Source organism: Dipodomys ordii, unplaced genomic scaffold (genome assembly GCF_000151885.1).
Source record: "Dipodomys ordii isolate 6190 unplaced genomic scaffold, Dord_2.0 Scaffold135, whole genome shotgun sequence".
Classification (NCBI taxonomy): Eukaryota; Metazoa; Chordata; class Mammalia; order Rodentia; family Heteromyidae; genus Dipodomys; species Dipodomys ordii.
In genome coordinates this window covers 351,180-373,463 of record NW_012267351.1, presented here as the reverse complement: position 1 = coordinate 373,463, position 22,284 = coordinate 351,180, and the positions used below count along the sequence as shown (strand labels likewise).

Sequence of the window (22,284 nt, the reverse complement as noted above, 5' to 3'; positions counted from 1 at the left end):
AGATAGATAGATAGATAGATAGATAGATAGATGCAGCATCTTGCTCTGTAACATAGAATGGCCTAGAACTCATCCTACCTGAACAACCCAAGTGCTGAGATTATAGGTGTGTGCCACAGTACCCAGCCAGACTTGTGCGTCTCTGTGTGTGTGTGTGTGTGTGCACGCGTGCGTGCATGCATGCATGTGTGCATGCGTGCATGTGCAAGCCAATACTGGGTTTGAACTCAGGTCTTTTTCATTCAATGCTGGGATTGTACCACTAGTGCCATGCCATACCTCCACTCTGGCCTTTTGTTAGTAGAGATAGGAGTCTCATGGATGTTTCTGTCTGACTGGTTTTGAACTTCAGCCCTTAGATCTCAGCTTCCTGAGTAGGTAGGGCTTGCAGGTGCGAGCCACCAGCACACTGCTCAAGCCAGACATTTTTATTTTCTTTTCCGTTCTTTTTTTTGGGGGGCGGGGGTGGGTTATAGGGCTTGAACTCAGGGCCTGGGCGCTGTCCTTGAACTCTTTTCACTCAAGGCTAGTACCCTACCACTTTGAGCCACAGCTCTACTTCTGGTTTTCTGGAGATAAGAGTCTCACAGACTTTCCTGCCCAGGCTGGCTTGGAACCATGACCTTCAGATCTCAGCCTCCTGAGTCTAGCTAAATCCTAGCCGGCTCCAGCTGGACCATTTTTTCTTTTTGAGGAACGCCTGAACCTCCCAGTAAGGTTAGTCCCTCTAGTGCTGACTCATTTGTCCCTGGACCCTTTCCAATTCAGGACATTGCCTATGCAAGCAGCAGAGACTCCCCATAGCTCTGCAGAACCCCAACTTGAGGATGTGCTTCAAACTCCCGGCCTCCTGCCCCCCCTTCCCTGACCCGCTAAGTCTCTAGATGCTTTTTACCGTCTGGCTCTTGATGTCGTCCACGATGGGTATATCGCCTGTCTGAAGGGTCGGGGCGCTGCTACAGCTCTCTACCGGTGGCCGCAGGAGGTAGACAAGCTTTTCCCAGTAGCTAAAGAGATCTTCCCTCGCGTCCGAAGAAGGACAGAGCTGCAGATAAAACGTGCGGCCCGTGGCCAGCTTGAGGCGGAGCTGCTGTTTATCCCGATCGTGGATGGAGATCTTCACAAACTTCAAGGGCAGCAGCCTGGTGAGCTCCAGGGTCTTGGAGGGCTTGCGTCTCCCCGTGATCCGGTTCCGTCGGACATGCTCCTCACACACCTTGGCTGGCCGGGCCAGCAACATGACATCGGGGAGCGGGAGGATGGGGCTGGTGGAGGCGATGCACACGGTGACCATCCGGACCCGGTTGTGCACGTCGATCACCTCCCCTTTCTTGCTAATCTGGATGAAGTCGCTCTCGAACATGGGTGCGTACTTGAAAATGTCATACTCCCCTCCCTTGTATAGTTGACGCTGCAGCTCCCCCATGGAGGTGTTGAGCACCCCCATGGAGCGGTAGCTGTGGGCTGTGTAGTAAGGCGGCAGGCACTCACTGCTCATGGTCTTCTTGATCCGGGACATCTCTGCCAGCCACAAATGGAGTCCCCAAAGGAGGGAGGGAGTCGAAACAACTGCCCATCCCCCTGTGAGACTTCTGCCTGTGTCTCCCCCCCCTCACCTCACTTAACCTCTGCTGCCCTCTGCCCTTTGTGACCTGTCACCATCACACCCCCGCCTTTGGCCTGGCTGCCCCCTCCCTGTCAGGCTGGATCAACAGCCTTCTCCTACCCCCCCTATCCCTAAGAAGCACCTCTACCCGGGAGAGGGGGGGGGACAGGCTGACCCCCCTGCCAGGAGCTAGGGATGGAGGGATAGACTTAATTCATACCCTTGGAGTGTTTTCTGCAGGGAGCCATTCTGTCTTTGTGAACGTCTAGGTTGCAGATATCCAGGGTCTCCCTGGGTAGTTACTGACACTTTCTGAAGAACCCCTGTCTGGCCACGTAGCTCTGTGCCTTGGCGGAATATCTTCCTGAGGATAAGATTCTGCAAGTGTTAGCAGACATCCGGGGCTCCCATCTGTAATCAGAGCTCAGAGAGGCTGAGATCTAAGGATAAGTGTTCAAAGCCAGCCCAGGCAGGAAAGTCCTATGAGTGTCTTATCTCCAGTTAACCACCAAAAATAAATAAATAAATAAACAACTAAGTGATAGAACCTAATCCCCAAGTTCAAGCCCCAATACTGGCACAATGAAAGGAGGAGGTAGGGGGGAAGCTTCCGGAAGTGGATTGTGCTAGGCGAGGGCAGGGACCCTGTTTGGACTCTGGCTGCTCAGTGTGGAGGTAACAGGTTGCTGGCAGTCACTTCATAGTCATTGAGGAGTCACAGGGTTTTCCCCGTCAGAGCTAGAGGTCGTATTGATACAGTGGTGGGGTATTGGTACAGGAAATCAATCATCTTTACAGCCTGGCTAGGTTTTGTCCTCTCTGAAGAGAATGTTTTAGGTGAAGAGACCAGCTGGAAGCTAAGCCATGTTGCTCAGGACAGAGTTGATCCCCTGCCTCATAGACTTCCCCCACCCCCACCGGATAGGGCATTCTGGTGATTGGCAGTTGGGGTGGGGGAGGGACTTCCTAGGCACCACAGGAATTCTCAGAGGTCTTGAGTCACCACCCTTGTATTTCCCACAGCTCCTTGATAAACCACTGACCACTCACGGTTCTTTGAAAAGCTCTTCACAGAAATCGTGGCAAAGATAGCATTCTGGAGTTGTTGGGGTTTTTTTTTTTTTCCTTTCATCTTTGAATCCAACTCCCCCACCCCCACCCCCACCCCCAGTAAGAAAAGCACTTCTGAAATAAACACATTCACACCAATACTCAGTGATTAGCCTATCCGGGTCTTGAAGTGAACTGGAGGCCTGTCATGTGCGGAATTGCTTGTATCCACCAAGATTCATTCTCCCTTTCATAAATTCAGTAGAATTTCATGACCAGGTATTTGGTATAGGACCTGCTAGATGAGGGAAAGGCAAAAACAAAAGTAAAAGATTTTTAGCCAGGCACCGGTGGCTCACGCCTGTCATCCTAGCTTCTCAGGAGGCTGAGATCTGAGGATCATGGTTCAAAGCCAGCCTGGGCAGGAAAGTCTGTGAGACTCTTATCTCCAAAGAACCACCAGAAAACTTGAAGAGGCGCTGTGGCTCAAGTGGTAGAGCGCTCGCCTTGAGCTGAAGAGCTGAGGGACAACGCCCAGGCCCAGAGTTCAGACCCCACAACCAACCAAACCAAAACAAAACAAAAAAAGAAGATGTTGGTTTACTTTAAAAAAAAAGAAGCCAAAGGGACAAAATGGCTTATATTATGCTGAAAGATGATCATTACTAAAGGTTAGTCTTATTAGGTTTAATAACAGGAAATGGAGCTGGGCGTAGTAGCTTAAGCCTGTAATCCTAGCTACTTTGGAGAGATGAAGCATACAGATTGGAGGTTAGCTTGGGCAAATAAGTTTTTGAGACTCCGTGTTGACTCATGGCTGGGCACAGTATCACATGCCTGTCATCTCTGTATTGTATGGGGGTGGGGAATAAAGGGAATAGAATGCATAATGTATCATACAAAGGAATAGCAGAATGGAGCCGTCTTCAGGGTGCTCCATTATATAATATTCCAGTTTTGAAATGCCACCCTAAGTTTACAGATTTGCAAGAATGTTATGTCAGTGAAATTATATCCTTAGAACTGTTCCTTGCTTCAAGCTTTGATGTGGCAGTCAATCAATAGCTTCTCCCAAATGAAACTCTGACACCCAATTTCAGAACTGGAGAATGAAGGGGGGAAAAATAACCTTCGAATTCATTTCCTGACTTTTGAACTAGGAAGGTAATTTCCTCTCTTCTTCTAGAGTTTAACATCTGACAGGGCTCCAATCAATTGTGAAATATGTATCCCTTGCCTAGCATGTACCATCATTATGCTAAGCATATTCACGTTGTCAAAATATGTTTCAGGAATTCTAAAGCATGGCTTCACACACAAACCGAACAGGAGCATGTGTCAAAGATCTCATTAGTTTATTCACGGGGAACCCGCAAGGTGATAAAGGTTGTTTAAAACAGGGCTGGAAGCTGGGCTTTAGTAGCTCACACCTGTAATCCTAGCTACTCAGGAGGCTGAGATCGGAGGATCGAGGTTCAAAGCCAGCCCAGACAGGGAAGTCTATGAGACTCTTTTTTTTTTTTTTTGGGTCCGGTCGTGGGGCTTGAACTCTGGACCTGGGTGCTGTCCCTCAGCTCTTCAGCTCAAGGCTAGCGCTCTACCACTTGAGCCACAGCGCCACTTCCGGCTTTTTTCTTTTTGCTTATGTGGTGCTGAGGAATCGAACCCAGGGCCTCAGGCATGCAAGGCAAGCGCTCTACCACTGAGCCACCTTCCCAGCCCCGACTATGAGACTCTTATCTCCAATAAACCACCCAAAACTGGAAGTGGAGCTGTGGCTCAAAGTGGTCCCATTAAAGACAGCATCCAAGCCCTGCGTTCAAGCCCCAGTACCGACAACAACAACAACAAGAACTGGAGGAATAGACCTTGCTATTGAAGGAACACACACCAGAGACACAGACAGCAAAACAGCATGGCAGAAAAAAACACACGGTAGAGCCACAGCGAATAGTGAGGCTACTGTCTCTCAATGTATTTAAAGCCAGCAGTAGCTGCTTTTGTAAGAAGGAAGGTTGTCAAAAACCTTTTGTTTACCCAAGACTCTTCTGAGCAGCCAGGCAGAGGGACAGCTGTTGATAGCCTTTGCTGTCAGGGTGCAGTTTGGGGAAGGGGCTGTAAGCCAGGCAGGATGCGGAGGTGGGGAGATTTCTATCCCCCACCCAGCCCCTACCTGCTGGGTAAATACCCAGTCGGAAAGGCAATCGGAGGTGCTTTGATGTCACTTGCTGCCAGCCAAGGATACACATTGTGGTTTTTCTCTGCTCCTCTAGGACCCCAGAGAAACAGCTTGATCTGCTCACCTTCTTGTCCGTCAGAAAAGAGTACAGGCACGTAGATCACCCCCCCCCCACCTACCAATGATATGCAAAGCAACTTGCTCCTTCTACCTCTGGTGTCAAAGGAAAATTCAGCTTGGGTATAGATTTAAAAAAGAAGCAGCAGCCAGGCAAGTGATCAGAATAATTTTATTTCTCAACATTGTGGTCTACCTGGTGCCCCCTCTTCTCCCCTCCCCCTCCCTCCCTCCTCCTCCTAGTTCTTTCTGTCTTCGGCCCTGCCCAACTGCCTTTAGCCATTTTTGGAACCAAGATTCTCCTCTGCTCGCCAGTCTCCAAACAATGTCTCCTTATTTCCTACTTGATTCTGTTCAGAAGCCACCGGAAGCCTCACCTTCGGCGTGTGTATTCTTTCTTCGATGTTATGTGGAAGGCAATTCGAACCAAACAGAAACAGGCAGAAATTATAAACCCAGTAATATGAAAGGTTAAAAAAAAAACACAAAGATCAGAACGTACAAAGAGGTAAAGAGAGATGGCTGGCTCGGGGATGACGTTATTATTGCAAGTCTACATGAAGTGCAGCGCTACCAAAGTTCTACGCCAGCTTACTTCAGATATTGGCAAAAATAAATAGTATCATTGCCCATCTCTAGGAAATATGGAGTGATCGTCCTTCCTTCCTTCCTCCCTTCCCTCCTTCCTCTTTTGTTTTTTCTTTCTTTCTTCCTTTCTGTGTGTGTGTCTGTCTGTCTGTCTGTCTGTGGGAGGTGAGGGTAACTGTGTGTGTGTGTGCGCCTGTACTTATGATTGAACTTAGCGCTTTTTCTCTCCAGGCCGGTGTTCTGCCAGTTGAGTCACGCCTCCACATTTGGCTTTTTGGTGACTAACTGGAGATAAAAGTCTCGAGAATTCCCTTCCCAGGCTACCTTTGAACTTCCATCCTCAAATCTCACCATCTCAACGCCTCCCGAGTAGCTGGAATTATAGGCATGAGCCACCAGACTCTCACGTCTCTTCCAACATATTCTGCAGATCGTAGATCCTTTGTATGCTCTGCCTTTAACCAACGCCGCCCCTTCCTGCCGCAGGCCCTGCTCCTTTACCTCGGCTTCTTCCTGCAAACGCACGTTTAGATCCAGGTGTTTGATTAGATTGCTTGCTTATTTTTTCTAATTTTTATTTGTTGCACCAGTCCTGTGGCTGGAACTCGGGACTTGGGCACTATCCTCTTGAGCTACAGCACTACTACTTGGCTTTTTGGTGATTAATTAGAGATTTACCTGCCCCAGGCTGGCTTTGAACTGCGATCCCCATGAAGGAGCACTTGCCTGGCAAGTACCAGGCCCTGAATTCAGTCCTCAGCTCTGCAACAACAGCAACAGAAAGACCACCAGCTTCCTGAGTAGCTAGGAGTACCTGCCTGAGCCCAGCACAGCTTCATGGTTGTTTGTTCTTTCCTTAGCAAGACATCTGCATGGGTGGTAGCTTGGGGCTGGGCGCTTCCTATTGGTTCATTGCCACTGGAGACAGGTGTCACCTGCCTGTCCTTCAGTGCCGCAAAGGCGGGCTCTGGGTCATAGTGGCTCAGCTCTACCACCGACATCAAGCATATTCTAATTGACTTCCAAACTTATTCTAATTGGCGCACATTCACTAGTGCATTTCCATATGCTTGCTAATGCAATCTACGCTGATCATGTTCACCCTCTCCCTTTGCGTCCCCAATTCCTGCCGGAGCTCCTTTCCTTTGGACATCTATGTCATTATTTCTTTAGGTCTAGATTCTGCGTACCAGAGCGCGCCTTCTTACCTTTCTGAGTTGTGACGGATTTTACTTTACAAGATGATCTCAGGTGCTGTAGGTGTTTCGCAGAGTGAGGCTTGAGGGTTGACAAGGACATGGCGGAGATCACGCGGTCTGCGAGCATTCCTCCTTTCCTGAGCTTCTAGGAGGCCACTTAAGATGTGATCACTGAACTGAGATATTCATTCACCAAGAGAAGGAGGAAAATACAGTGTTTCCAGAATAATCAATTGGTTTGACACTGTCCTCTAAAACAGATCAATGGGTCAGAATATGATTTTCCCCAAATATCTTAGGAACTGTGGATTGGAAAAAATTTTTTAGTCTTCATTGTGATTCTTGATCGTTTGGTGGTTGTTGTAGGGTTGTGGGTTTTGAACTCAGAGCCTGGGTGCTGTCCCTGTACTCTATTTGCTCAAGGCCAGTGCTCTATCACTTTGAGCCACAGCGTCACTTCTGGTTTGGGGATGGTTCATTGGGGATAAGAGTCTCACAGACTTTCCTATCCAGGCTGGCTTTGAACCATGATCCTCAGATCTCAGCCTCCTGAGTTAGCTAGGATGACAGGCCTTGAGCCACAGGCGCCCAGCGATATATCGTTGCTTTTGACGTCCAGATCATTCTACACTGGGCCCATAGCAGCTCTTGATCTGTCTCCTGTGAAGTAAACAGCCTCTCCATATACCCACCCGCGATCACCAACAGCACAGTGAGACCCATTTCAGACATCCACGTTGTAAGCTCACAAGTTTGTGTTTCAGACACGAAGCTCGGGACAGTGTGTAATTATGCCCACAGAAAAGCCTGACAACAACTGCTCGATTGGTCCTAGAATTCCATTTCTAATCCTTTGTGCGTTCCTCACTGTAGGGGACTGTAAAAAAAAAATCCTTCATAAACCTTTGAGTCTCAAGTTTCTTCAAACCTCACTTCCGCAGCCTGCCACAAACAGCAGGCGCTTTCTCTCCTGCACCCTCTTCATTTGGTTGAGCTTCAAAAGGATGTGGTCGAGGCCTTTGACATCAGACGTCTGCTAGGTTGGCAAACGTTGGAGTCACCGCCGTCGCCGATAGAAAGCTATCCGTGGGGCCTGGCAGCCTTTGAGCAGCCCTCTGAAGATCAACCGCCTCAGGTGGCGTCCTTCCTGCCCAAGGAGCTTTCTCTTCCCTCTGGTGGTGCTCAGGACAGGTGCTTGGCACGCCTCACTTCTCAAGAGTCAGATCATGAACAACTGCATCCTGCTGGAAGAGCAGTTGATCAAGAAATCCCAGCAGAAGAGACGGACTTCCCCTTCCAATTTCAAGGTCCGCTTCTTTGTGTTAACCAAAGCCAGCTTGGCTTACTTTGAGGATCGTCCTGGGGTAAGTAAACACTTGCCTTTTAAAATTAATTTTATCCATCCTGGGGCTTGAACTCAGGACCTGGGCGCTGTCCTTGAGCTCTTTAGCTGAAGGCTAGGGCTCTACTACTCTGAGCCACAGTTTCATTTCTGGCTTCTGGTGGTTCATTGGAGATAAAGAGTCTCATGGATTTTCTTGCTGCGGCTGCCTTCAAACCACGATCCTCAGATTAATGAGGTATTAGTAACTGATGGGACACAGGGAGAATCTAGCTCAATGTCCTTGTTTCATACTTCCAATGGTAATGCCAGAGGCCACTGACGACCTTTCTATGAATTCAACTCTTGGGTCTCCATGCTCGTGGATGCTAGGCATCTCGTGATCTGAAATTAGTGGAGGCACAATGGCCAATGGCTTCATCCCTCTGCCATCTAGGGAAACGTCATCCTGGGATTCTAAGGGTACCAAGTGCAAAGCAGTCTGTGTGGACCAGCAGTTCCTACCCAGCTCATGAGTGCTGGACTAGGCCAGCCTGTGTAGCTATCAATCTCTCTCTCTCTCTCTCTCTCTCTCTCTCACTCTCTGCAACATCAGTAATAATAAAAGCAAAAGGAGACTGAGCATCAGTGGCACACACCTATAATCCTAGCTACTTAGGAGGCTGAGATCTGAGGATCACGGTTCAAAGCCAGCCCCAGCAGGAAAGTCCGTGAGACTCTTATCTCCAATGAACCACCAGAAAACCAGAAGTGGCACTGTGGCTCAAGTGGTAGAGCTCTAGCCTTGAACTGAAGAGCTGAGGGACAGCACCCAGGCCCAGAGTTCAAGCCCCATGACCAACAAAAAAATATAGATAGATAGATAGATGCAAAAGGAATTAGCCTAGCAATGTAGTTCACGAGAAAAAGTACTGGACCTAGGATCAGGAGATGAAGTTGTTTTTTTTTTTTTCCCACTGAGGAAGTGAGCCTAAGCTACTATCAACTCCTTATATCATGGATTTTCTATATAAAATGCCAGGACTAGAAATAACCTACAAGATCTCTTTCTTTAAAAAGAAAAAGGCTTTGTTTTGGCTGAGTTCAGTGATTCATGGTTATAATCCCAGCTAATCTGGGAGATGGAGATTGGGTGGATCGAGATTCAAGACAAGCGAGGGAGAAAAGTTACTGGGACCTCATGTTGACAACATGTCATGCGTGATGCTGCTGCCTGTCATCCCGGCTGGGCAGGAGGTCTAAGAACGAGGGCTGCAGTCTGAAGACAGACTCAGGCAAAATGTGCAAGACCCTATTTGAAAACCAAAGCAAAAAAAAGGATAGGAATGTGTTCCAAGTGGCAGAGCACCCTCTGAATAAGCACATGTCCCTGAGTTCAAACCCCAGTACCACCACCATCCGAAAAAAAAATATCCTTTGTTTCCATGCAGTAGCTCTTGCTAAGGCCCCCTTGGCATTACAAAGCATGTTTGATTTCTTCCTCTATCCGTGAATTATTTTGGCATCATTGCAGAGGTAGTGAGATTATCACTAATGTTTTACCAAGGAGAAAATAGCATTAGGTGCCTAACAGTTACCTGGAGACAAAGATGCCTCTATTACTACTTCTTCATCTTCCTCCTCCTCCTCCTCCTCTCCTCCTCCACCTCCGCCTCCTCCTCTTCCTCCGCCTCCTTCTCCCTTCTCCTTCTCCCTTCTCCTTCTTCTTCTCCTTCTCCTTCTTCTTCTGTCGGTTGTGGGGCCTGAACTCTGGGCCTGGGCACTGTCCCTCAGCTCTTCAATTCAAGGCTAGCGCTCTACCACTTGAGCCACAGAACCACTTCCGGCTTTTTCTACTTATGTGGTGCTGAGGAATCGAACCCAGAGCTTCGTGCATACAGGGCTGACACTCTACCACTGAGCCACCTTCCCAGCCCCAATGCCTCCGTTCCTTGCAGGTGCCTGGCACAGGAAGGGTAAGAGGCCTTCGGAGTCTTGGGAAAGCCTGGCATAAAGACATGTAGTGAATGGGAGTGATGGAGCAGGTTGGCAAGAGTTCAGGAGCCAAGCTTTGAACTTGGGAACTCATCACACAGAGCCAATAAGTCACAGGAAACATTTGGAATTCCTGTTTCATATAAACTTTATTATTATTATTATTTTCTGCTGGTACTGGGGTTTGAACCAGAGTCTTTCACTCTTGCTTAGTTTGTCCTTCTCAAAGCTGGTGCTCTACTACTTGAGCCACACCTCCACTTCTGGCTTTTTGGTGGTTCATTGGAAATAAGTTTTCCTTCCTTCCTTCCTTCCTTCCTTCCTTCCTTCCTTCCTTCCTTCCTTTCTTATTTCTCTCTTTCTTTTCCTTCCTTTCTTCCTTCCCTCCCTTTCTCCCTCCCTCCTTCTCTTTCTTTCTTTCTTTCTTTCTTTCCTTCTTTCTTTTTCTTTCAACAACAGGGGCAGGGGGGCGGGGTCTAACAACTCTGTCCACAAATCATGGGAGCTTGGAATGGACTTATCCAAGCCAATTGAAGATCAGATGTCTTCCTCCCCTTCATCTGTGGTTAGTTGTACCTTTGTGGGGAGACGGAGGTAGGCTTATGTCTTATGGTCCTGGGAGAGTCCCCCCCCCTCACTCTTTGACTCTCAGCTTTTTTTCCTCTTCTTTTGGCATTTATAAAATGATGTTCCTTGCAGTACTAATCTTCCACCCATCCCCAAGAACCTATAGGCTCTTGGAAGTCATGAAGCTAGTAAGAGGCAAAACCTTTGGCCCTCACCTCTCATGCAGTGTGCATGTTTACCACTTTGAAAGGAAAAGGAGTAAGGACAGGTTTTGCAACTGGCTCCAAGTTGAGTTAAAAGCCATTCTCAATGGTGGCTTAATTCTAGGCGCCTGTGAAAGGCTTCCCTCCTCCAAAAGCATTTCACTCACTGGCCTTCCTTCGCGTCTGAATCTGTCCTGTTGGGTAAGTCATTTCCTATTCTGGGATCTATTTTCCAAGCTCAAACTCCCTTAGAAATGGATTGCATGCAACACTATTATAAATCGTGAACAACAGCAGGGAATTTGTTATTTGGGAAATCTATCTAGCTTCCAAAGAATAAATCATGAAATGCTAGGGGCTGGTGGCTCACGCCTGTCATCCTAGCTACTCAAGAGGCTGAGATGTGAGGATCGCAGTTCAAAGCCCAGGGCAGGAGAGTCTTATCTCCACTTTACCATCAAAAAGCCAGAAGTGGAGCTGTGGAGTGCCATCACTGAGTAAAAAGGCTAGGGACAACACCTAGGCCTTGAGTTCAAGCCCTAATAGTAGCACTAATTTAAGAGAGAGAGAGAGAAATGAATCATGCTGGTGCTGTATTATGGTTTACTAAAACAGCTGAATGAGTTATATTTTTGTTACTGTGATTCTACACCTGTTGGACTGTCTTTTTTTTCTTGACATTGGTTTCAATAACAAATACTTTGTAAGTAGTCTATCTTTTCAAGTTTACCTAGTAATAGTTTATATTCATTTGTATAAACTGTCATACACTGAATAGATGGGAATTATTATTATTATAAAGGTGATGTATGTACAGAGGGGTTACAGTTACATAGCCAGGTGATATGGACATTGCTTTTTGGACAATGTGGAATTCTTTACTTCAAATTTTAATGTATTACATGGAAGGAAGCAACGTTTTCTGTAGTTACAGGTTACTGCTTATGCAAATATGACTTCAAAAATAGACATGCACTGGTATCACACAATTTCTCTGAAATGTTTCTGTATTCTGGAAGCTAAATATTGATTCTTTTTCCATCCAAACAGATAGTTAGATGTAGTGATGGTCATATTAAGACTTAGCTCATTTCCGTGTTAAGACATAAGAATCCACCTCCCTGGGTTACAAAGACCTAAACATAAAAGAAATTTTTAAAAAAATCATGAATCATTGGACCAGTAATTTTAATGGGAATGGGAAAGAAAGGAAGTATAGGAAGGATCATTTTATAGGGCGCAGGAGTGTGTCACATGGGTGTCATAGTAAGGCTGAGAGTAACTAAAAGAGCCTGAAGAAGTCAGATACAGCTGGGTCCTGGTGGCTCACACCCGTCATCCTAGCTACTCAAGAGACTAGGTCTGAGGATCGTGGTTCGAAGCCAGCCTGGGCAGAAAAGTCTCCCTGAGACTCTTATCTCCAAGGAACCACCAGAAAACAGGAAGTGGCGCTGTGGCTCAACATGGTAGAGCACCAGCCTTGAACAAAACAGCTCAGGGACAGAGCCCAGGCCCTAAGTTCTAGCCTCACAACCAACAAAAAAGAAAAGTAAGATACAGAGGAGACAGTGGCTTCTGCACACTGGCATCCAGGTCAAGCCTGAGCTCCATTCCTGTCAAGAATAGGCCCGGGGGACAGCACCAGTACACATGCGCACATGTGGTTGACTTCCTACAGCCTACACCTCTCATCTCTAGCTGCCACTAACTGCCACTGTCACCATGGAGGGTGGGGCGTGGAGGGATAGTTGCTCGGTGGGCAGAAACTGATCACCCGACCAAGCACACCATGCAAGGGCCTCTTCTCCCATAAGTCCGTTCAAAGTGTTTCTTTCAGTCTGAAGGCCGGGAGGAGCTTCTGGATGTTTCCTTGGGAATGTTGGAGTTGGCTTACAAAGTGAATGGGACTTAACCTAGAAGTCAGTTTCTAGAAACCATCTAGACAAAACACACATACACCGTACACACACACAACCAACAACCTTCTCTTCTTCCTATAGAAGAAACGCACATTGAAGGGCTCCATTGAACTGTCCCGGATCAAGTGCGTGGAGATCGTGAGGAGTGACGTCAGCATCCCATGTCACTACAAATACCCTTTTCAGGTGAGTCCCCTCCAGCGTTGTAGGAGAGGGAAAGAAAGAGACCACGCTGGCCCAGCCTGAGACGTCAGACCCGGCCCATGAGAAAGCGTCCAACGTGTGACATTCATCCCTTCATCTATCCACTCACTCATTAATTCATGCCACGGAAGTTAAGCCACAAAATCTTGTTCCAAGCTTGGGACAGGAGATCAGGATCCTTGGTTAGAAAGAAAGTCTGAGGAGTTTCTGAAGTTTTACAATTTGCAGACTAGTTTGCTGTCCAACATAGTAGAGAGCCAGCCACGTGTGAATGCTTCGATGTAAATGTGAATGGCTTCCAACGAAATGATATTAAAATCACACTGACTGCATGACACCTGCTCAGCCGTCCCTGTGGCCAGTGCGACTCTCCGAGACAGCATAGGGTGTGGACCAGGTGACTGTGTCCCACTGCACAAACTCTGTGGGTGGCACAGGTGGATACTTGCCTATAGGCTTTCCTGTCCAAGCTGGCTTTGAACCTTGATCCTCAGATCTCAGCCTCCTGAGAAGCTAGAATTAAAGGTGTGAGCCAGCAGCACCCAATGGAATATTCCACTCTTAAGAAGGTGATACAGGAAAGAACCTTTTTTCATTCTAGAAAAGTGGCCTCTGGGAGTTAGAATTGTTAGGATTGAAAAGTGAAAGGAATGACATGTATTTCCCAGTTGTGAAAAACTCAATTCAATTTGGGAAGAAAAATACTCTTGAAATTAAAAGATCTTAATTTAGTAGATGATATTATTTATCAAGGCCAACTTCCTGCTTAAAAAATAAACTAATGAGCTGGGTGCAGTGGCTCATGCCTGTAATCGTAGCTACTCAGGAGGCTGAGATCTGAGGATCGAGGTGTGAAGCCATCTGGGGCAGGAAAGTCCATGAGACTCTTATCTCCATAAACTACTCAAAAAAAGCAGGAAGTGGTGCTAAGGGTCAAATAGGAGAGCACTCACCTTGAGAAAAAGAAGCTCAAGGACAGTGCTGCCCAGGCCCAGCAAAATAATAATAATAAGCTAATGGGCCAAGCCTGTCAGCTTATCTTCTTGGGGGGCAGAGATAAGAGAATGTATTTTGAAGCCTGCCTGAGCAGAAAGGTCCGTGAGACTCCATCTCAAGCAATGGACACGTACAGTGGCACATAGCTATCATCCCCGACCACCTGGAGCTGAGTCACAGACCAGGCTAGCCAAGGCTTTTTGCCTTGGCAAGACCTTACCTGGAAAATAACTCATGCAAAAAGAGGCTGGGGGTACTTTGCAACTGTGAGGCTCTGCGTTCAGTAACTCTTGCCCAGAGAGAGAGGGGGGAGGGGGAGAGAGGAGGGGGAGAGGAGGGAGGAGGGAGGGAGGGTGGGAAGGTAGGGGACAGAGCTTGCTAGTGTTGTGTAAGAGATTATCACTGGGGGAAGAGTGGGTGGAAGCTCTCGGGAACTCAGTACTATTTTTGGAACTTCTTTCTAGTCTTTGACTACGTAAAACAAGACTTTAAAACAAAATCTTGATTACACATGTCATCTAACAAGGTACTCATTGGCCTAAAAGATGTGTTGTCTGTGTGTGTGTGTGTGTGTGTGTGTGTGTGTGTATAACCACTAAAATTTTAAGATGAAAAATAAATAGGTTAGCCAGGTGCTGATGGCTCATGCCCATAATCCCAGCTACTCAGGGGGCTGAGATCTGAGGATCGTGGTTCAAAGCCAGCCCGGGCAGGAAAGTCCATGTGATGCTTATGTCCACTAAGAAAAAGCCAGAAGTGGTGCTGTGGCTCAACTGGTAGAATATTAGCCTTGAGCAAAAACTCAGGGATAATGCACAAAGCTTGAGTTCGAGCTCCAGGACTGGTGTGTGTACACACACACACACACACACACACCCACACACACACACACGGTTATCTAGTCAAGAGGAGAGCTTTCTCTGGCTCTTTTCATTTAGTGATTGCTCCCTGGTGGTAGTGAGTCTCAGATGAACGGCTGACGCCATAGAGTCTGCCCTGATTGCACCGTATTCTAACATCTGGATAACAAGGCCACCCACTCTCTGGGAATCATCTAGATGTGCTGGAATGTTGGCAGACATTGCAGACTTCACTGTTGGTCCCATAAGCCAGATAAGCCTGCTGTGAGTCCCCCATCCCGGGGTGCTCTGCTCACCTGGCCTTCTGTGTGTGTTTCCAGGTTGTACATGACAACTACCTCCTGTATGTGTTCGCTCCAGATCGTGAGAGCCGGCAGCGTTGGGTGCTGGCTCTCAAAGAAGGTAATTAAGTCTTGTGCCGTTGAATCGTTGAAACCCTGGTTCCTATTCCTACAATAGACATGGGTCCCTAAGAGAATAAACGGGGGAGGGAGGGAAACCGATGCCAAACATCTCTCCCTTTTGGTGATGGCTCAGAAGGTTACAATCAGCACAATTCAGGGCCTGGATCCCTTTTACTTTTTTGCTCAAGACTGGTGCCTTACCACTTGAGCCACACACCCCTCGCTTTGGGCTTTTTGCTAGTTCACTGGAGATAAGAGTCTTAGGAAGCCCAGCGATTTATCTGCCCAGGCAGGTTTTGACCTCCAATCCTCAAATCTCAGCCTCTGGAATAGCTACGATTACAGACGTGAGCCATCAGCATCGGGCCAGTTTTTTGTTTGTTTCATTTTGTTTTAATTTTTTTAATGGTCCATTTTTTAAAAATTCTGTAAGAACCCATATAATAGCTCCGATTTGCCTCTTGGCCAGCAAAACTTAAAATATGGACTGATTGGGTTTTTTTTTTTTAAAGAAAAACAAAGTTTATCAACTGCTTGTATAGTGAAGAGTGAGAATGGGTCTCTTGGCACACTGGAGTTTAAAGCCTGATTCGGCCATTTATGGCATGCTGATCAGCAGGTGCTTAACTGCTTTGGGCTTCAGTTTTCCCATGTGTTGAACAAGGAAGAAGGAAGAAATGATATCCACTCCAGAGCTGAAGTGAATTAATGCTCTAGCCATGGCTGTCCCATCACCAGCGCCCAATAGTCACTAGCTAGACATTTCTGAAATCTCACCTTGCTGGTTAGTATGGACATCCATGGAGAGTGAGTCAGGCAGCTAAAGCAAAAATCCCAGCTTTGCCCTTGGCTAGTATGGAGCCTTGGCCAAGTGCTTTGACCTTTCTGTGTCTCCATTTCCCCAGTTACTTTAATAACGATCCTATAGTTGTCATGAGAATCAAATGACTTAAGACAGATAACGCACTTGGTACAGTTTTTACTCCCCAAAACATTGTTTGATGGCTATTCTGAAGCCTAACGCATCTGATAGGTCAGAAGATCTGGTTTCAAATACTAATGTGTTCTTAAGAAGCTATGAGACTAGGAATATGCATGTCTCTTGCTATCTCAGGAGCCACAATTCCTGTAAGAGTAGGAATTCTGAAAAGTAGGAATAAAAATAGACTTTTTAAAAAAAAGTCAGGTGATGGTGGCTCAAGCCTATCATTTTAGCCACATAGGAGTCTGAGATCTGAGGATCATGGTTCAAAGCCAGCCTGGGCAGGAAAGTCCATGAGACTTTCATCTCCAATTAAGCACCAAAACCCCAGAAGTAGAGCTGTGGCTCAAATGGGAAAACATCAATCTTGGGCAGAAAAAGCTGAGAGACAGTACCCTGGCCCTGAGTTCAAGCCCCAAGACCAACCAAAGCATGAGCGCGCGCACGTACGCGCACACACACACTCCCTTGGTAACTAGCATAATGCATTTACCTGTCTTTTTTTTCTTCTTCTGACTATTCTGGGTAATAATCCAGCCACACCAGGGTTCAGTCTTAGAGAACTGTAAAACCGATGGCTCTTCAATAGGCTAACCTGGAAAAAATACCTTTTCCGTGGGTGCCAACCTCTTTCAGAAACGAGGAACAATAACACTCTGGTATCCAAGTATCACCCCAACTTCTGGATGGACGGGAGGTGGAGGTGCTGTGCCCAGATGGAAAAGCTTGCAGCCGGCTGCGCCCAGTATGACCCAACAAAGAACGGTAAGACTGGAGATGCCTGTTCTCCTTTCTGAAAGGACTGTGACGAGGAAAAGGTCCATACACAGGTGTGGTACCTTACACCTGGAATCCCAGCTACTCAGGACGCTGAGATAGGAGGACCAATGTTCCAAGCCAGACTTGGCAAAAAAAAAAAAAAGTGACTCTATCTGAAAACAAACAAACCAACAAGCAAAGTAGCACATGTTTATAATCCTGGCTACTTGCGAGGCATCTGGATAGGAAGATCGAAGTCCTAAACTTGGGATCTTATCTGAAAAATAATGAAAGCAACAATTAATACAGGAGGCCCTGAATTCAAATCCTTGGGGGGAGAAAAATAAAAAAGTGAAAATGTTCTCAGCTTCTCATCATCAGCAGATTGAATGCAAAACTCTCCGTTTTTAGAATTTCACAGGGGGAAGCGTTTATCTCTACCACCACCCTATCAGGGCTTTTTCATTTCAGCTGGTGTTTACAAAACTCCTTGTGCTCGAAGCGTATAGATGATCTGACCAGCACATACTACACCACCTGTCCAAAAATGCAACATCACCTGTCCCACCCTAGATCTATTCTACCAGAACGTGCAAGAGTCCCTGGGAGACTTCTTACACCTGCCCTTGGGTTTCACAGTCTTGAGAGAAAATGAGTCAATGTAAAAACAAACCAAGTTTGTTTCTGGGCCTTCGATACCAAAGGCTCTGCGGATCCCACAGAAGGGATTGTTTGTTGAGTTCCCTTATATGATGATTTCCTCCAGCAACGCACAGCATCAGCCTACTGCGCTTTCAGATGCACAGTGCACTTGCTCCCGGCGGGGGTGGAAGGTGTGAGGTTAAGGAAATGAACCCCTTGAGTAACGCAGGATGCTCGGGTCCTACGGGCCAATCCCTTGTCCTTCCATTTCCCTCTCCCCTCAGGCTCCTTCACCGCTGTGACTGCTCTCTCCTTTGTGGGTTTCTTTTGTGCACTGAACAGAATGCTTGACACCCACAACTCAGGACGGATGTCACACGTGGCTGGGTTTTCCGTGGCTTCCTGAGTCACCACCCAGTAGCCTCACTTTAAAAAAATACCCACCGCTTCTCACCTTCCGCCTTGGGAGAGAAAGTCCTTCAAGGTCATCAATCCCGTGGGCCAGATGAGTAATATTTACCATGCTCAGAAGTCGGTCACCCTGCACCTTACCAGCACCCCCCACCCCAACACTATTCATGAGAGCTGGGGTCTAATGAGAGCCACCCAGGAGGGGGTTGTTTGGGTGGGGTTGACTAGGATAGTGACATGGCCTGGGCTTGTCTCCATGAGAAAGTCCTCCCCCCAACCAGAGTGTGTGTGTGGTTTCTCCAATTCTCACCAGCACCTGGCTGAGGGGCTCGGGTGCGTCACTCTGGCCACCTTGGGACCCGAATGTCCTCATCTCTTAAAAAAAAATGGTAGGGGAGTTGTTAAGGGATCAAGATGAAATGATTCTTGGCCTACCCGGCCCCCCCCCCCCGTCCCAAGTGTGAAATCCTCCGCTGTTCCCCCCATGGGGTTGAAGCCTTTCCTCTGCCCTCTGCAAGGCCCAGGACTCTGCCACACAAGGGTCTAACACGTGGGATATCTGAGCAGCACCCCTAGTACCTGCCCTCCTGGCGGGGGGCTTGTCCCGGTGAACTCCTCTCCTGTGACCCCCCAGCCTCCCAGCCCTTGACACGTCCATGCAGATGCTGTGCTGCCCAGCTGACTGCCACAGCCTCTCCTGTTCAGGCTCCGGCTGCCTTGAGCACTACCCTCTTGGGACCTGGTGAAATGACCCAACCCACCATGGTTTTGACAGGATTGGCAGCAGAGCTCTTGAGAATCATGGTGCGCCGTGAACCCGATTCGTGGTCACAGTGGGGGAGAAAGGCTCCAAGACTGCTTCCTGGTTTTGGGCATATTGACAGTGCGGAGTCTATGGTCACAGACCTTTGGAGGGAAAAAAGAAAATGGGTATTGAATCCTAGCCCCATCTGCTTGCTGTGTGGCTATATATAATATAAATGACATAATATTATTACATATTGTATATATATAATATATTATTTATGTATTATAGGTACATATTATATTACCATATATAATTTATCATATATATTACATAATTGTAATTATGTTATATATTATATGTGTGTGCTACATGGATAGTATACAATATATAGTCTATAATACACACTCTATATTATATTTTGTTTTGCTTACTTGTGGATAAAAGAATCAGGCCTGAGGCTGAGATGCAGCTAGAGAGAGATAAAAAAGAGAGGTGTGGAGATACAGTACGCGGTAAGCTATGCAGACCCAGAGAAGAAGGGGTTGAAGAGAAAAACCAAGGGAGAGAATGAAGGAGAGAGAAGAGAAAGAGGAAGGAGGAAAGGAGATGAAAGAGAGGGGTGGATGGCTGGTTGGATGGATGGATGCTTGCATGCATGCATGGACGCTGGTTGGGTGTATAGTTTGGAGGAGTTAGCCAGGACTCCATTTAGATACCTCAGGCAACCTGGTTCAGGTTCCAGCCCACTCAAAGAAGAGCATAATCCCCTCCCCGCCCCCCTGCCCCCTCCTCCAGCCCCCAGCAACACCAGGAAGCTAGTGAGCCACTGTTCCTGTCAGACCGTCTCGTATTTGGGTTCAGTCATTGGCAAACGTGTTCATGGAAGTCTTTCTACCTTCCAGGAAGGGTTCCAAGTCTCACTTCCTCCCCCTAAAAACAAGCTTCCCTTGGGGAGTACAAAAGAAGAGAATCCAGAATGTTGACTTTCTGGACGTTTCTGGTATCTTCTGGAAAAGTGAATTGGAAACAAGCCACTGGGGCTGGGGATGGAGGAGGAGGGTGAACGTCTCTGCCCAGGCAGCATGCTCGTTTCTCTGTGTCTGGGCCTCACCTTCGGCCCCACACCACCCCCACCCCCGCCCCATTCTCTTGGTGGTTCTCTTTGTAGAGATTTTCTCTGGAAGATTCTTGCTCACTTTATTCTGTAATTTTTTTTTTTCTGTTTCAGCTTCAAAGAAGCCTCTTCCTCCCACTCCAGAAGACAACAGGGTGAGCCAGGGCAGGCTTGGGGCAGGCGTGGGGCTTCAGGTGGGTGGGCATCTGTCTGCTCTGGGCTGCGCTCAGAACAGAGTCCTTGGGTTGTTTTGTGGGGCTGTGCATGCTAGGGGCTCATATCAGACACCTATCCACCTTCTGGTGATTCATTCCATCGTTACTGGCACCCAACTGTGTCTCAACTCCACACCCGGGCATGCCAGCACTCTGGAGATGTATGTTGGATAATTCTGTATTTCCAAACACTTCCGCATTTCTACCCAGCATCTCAGTGGGCGCCGGTGGCTCACGCCTGTCATCCTAGCTTACTCAGGAGGCTGAGATCTGAGGATCAACGGTCGAAGCCAGCCCAGGCAGGAATATCTGTGAGACACTCGGTTCAGATTAACCACCAAAAAATGGAAGTGGAGCTGTGGTTTAACTGGTAGAGTGCCAGCCTTGAGCAAACCAGCTCAGGAACAGTGCCCAGGCCCTGAGCTCAAGCCCCAGTACTGGCACACACACACACAAATGCATGAAAAATTACACTTAGAACACTTTTGATTCTTTTAAAGAGTATGTGCTTATATAGCTAGTATTTATTATTATTCTTTCTTTTCATAACAGTAAGAAACAAAATGTTTGTCATACACAAGGAACATTGGGCTTTGAGTGTCAGGCTTTGAGTTCAAGTCCCAAAACCAGCACCAAAAACAAAAAAACAATAACCACCACCACCACCAACAAGCCACTAAGCATTTCTTCTATCTACTTCATAGGGCAACTGTAGTTTGATCCTCATATTAGAGCTTAGGAAATCAAGACCTAAGAGAGGTTTCAGAAGCTGTTCTGCCGGTTACCTAGACCCAGAGTTTCTGGCATAGTGGTCATCCTGGCACCCATATCTGTCACATCTGAGCTCTGTGAGGGCCCTCTTCGCCCAGCAGAGCTCCCTCATCTGGGGCTGGGGTGGGGGGGTCTTGGGGGCCAGGGCTATTCTGAGACCTGTAGTAGTAGCCAGAAAATGGCACTGCCTTTAATCACCTGAGTCCCCAAGCCATTTTCTTGAGTGATAAAACCCTCACATTGTATGATGCTCACGTTCTTGCTCCATTCTAGTCATTTCCATCCATCACCAGCCCAGCACTCCCTGCGTATGACTATTTTTTTATTTTTATTTTATTTTATTTTTTTGTCAATTGTGGGGCTTGGGCCTGGGCGCTGTCCCTCAGCTCTTCAGCTCAAGGCGAGCGCTCTACCACTTGAGCCACAGCACCACATCCAGTTTTCTGGTGGTTTCTTTTTGGAGATAAGAGTTTCACAGACTTTCCTGCCCAGGCTGGCTTTGAAGCACAATCCTCAGATCTCAGCCTCCTGAGTAGCTGGGATGACCGGCGTGAGCCATCAGCGCCCGGCGACAAATAGTTTTGTAAAGATCCTTCCGTCTTCATGAAAAGAAAAGTCCTAAATAATACAACCTATGAAAGCACACACTCTGTAAAAGAATCAAAAGTGTTCTGAGTGTAATTTTTCATGCAGTGTGTGTGTGTGTCCCAGTACTGGGGCTTGAACTCAGGGCTTGGGTACTGAGCTTCTTTTGCTCAAGGCTGGTACTCTACCACTTTGAGCCCCAGCTCAGCTCCACTTCTTGCATTGAAGATAAGAGTGTGTCAGACTGTTCCTTCCCTGGGCTGGCTTTGAACCACCTTCTTCAGATCTCAGCCTTCCTGAGTGGCTACCATTACAGGTGTGAGCCATGCAATTATTATTATTGTTGTTGTTGTTGTTGTTGTTATCTTTAAGTCATTGTACAAAGGAGTTTCAATTCAACTCATGGTGTCCTGAGTCACTGCAGCTTGGTTTTAGTGTCACCCCCAATGTCAACGTCGCCCCATCTCTTCCAACCCTCCCCCCTTCCCCTCAAGTTGCCTGCTTCCATTTTTACATATACACACTGATCACCATCACTGTTTTCACCCATCCTTCCTCTCTCCGTGTGTCCAAGCTGTCCTGTCAGCGACCTAACGTAACTCCAGGAGCAAGATGCAGCTCGGAGCCTTGCGGAGCTGGTTTCGCTCCTCACCTCCTTTGTACGTCTGTGTTCTCGTCCCTCAGCGGTCCCTGCAGGACCCTAAAGAAACCCTGCTCATAGCCTTGTATGACTACCAGACCGACGACCCGCAGGAGCTCGCGCTGCAGCGCGACGAAGAGTACGTCCTGCTGGACAGCTCTGAGGTCCACTGGTGGCGAGTTCAAGACCAGAATGGGTAAGGTGTCTCC

General features: G+C 47.5%; 2 protein-coding genes across 2 annotated transcripts in view; one reads left to right on the top strand and one right to left on the bottom strand.

Annotated features, from left to right (window-relative positions):
- Fam71b (family with sequence similarity 71, member B) overlaps positions 1–1,519 on the bottom strand; it is an 11,355-nt gene extending 9,836 nt beyond the window's left edge. The window contains exon 1 of the mRNA XM_013030875.1: positions 896–1,519. Within this exon, the coding sequence (XP_012886329.1) occupies positions 896–1,519 (624 nt within the window). The remainder of the gene's footprint in view (positions 1–895) is intronic.
- A 6,287-nt stretch (positions 1,520–7,806) lies between these two features.
- The window catches only part of Itk (IL2-inducible T-cell kinase), a 36,976-nt gene continuing 22,498 nt past the window's right edge, over positions 7,807–22,284 (top strand). The window contains exons 1-6 of the mRNA XM_013031007.1: positions 7,807–8,103; positions 12,826–12,930; positions 15,125–15,206; positions 16,827–16,955; positions 19,979–20,019; positions 22,120–22,271. Coding sequence (XP_012886461.1) covers positions 7,966–8,103; positions 12,826–12,930; positions 15,125–15,206; positions 16,827–16,955; positions 19,979–20,019; positions 22,120–22,271 — 647 coding nt within the window. The 5' untranslated portion in view covers positions 7,807–7,965. The remainder of the gene's footprint in view (positions 8,104–12,825; positions 12,931–15,124; positions 15,207–16,826; positions 16,956–19,978; positions 20,020–22,119; positions 22,272–22,284) is intronic.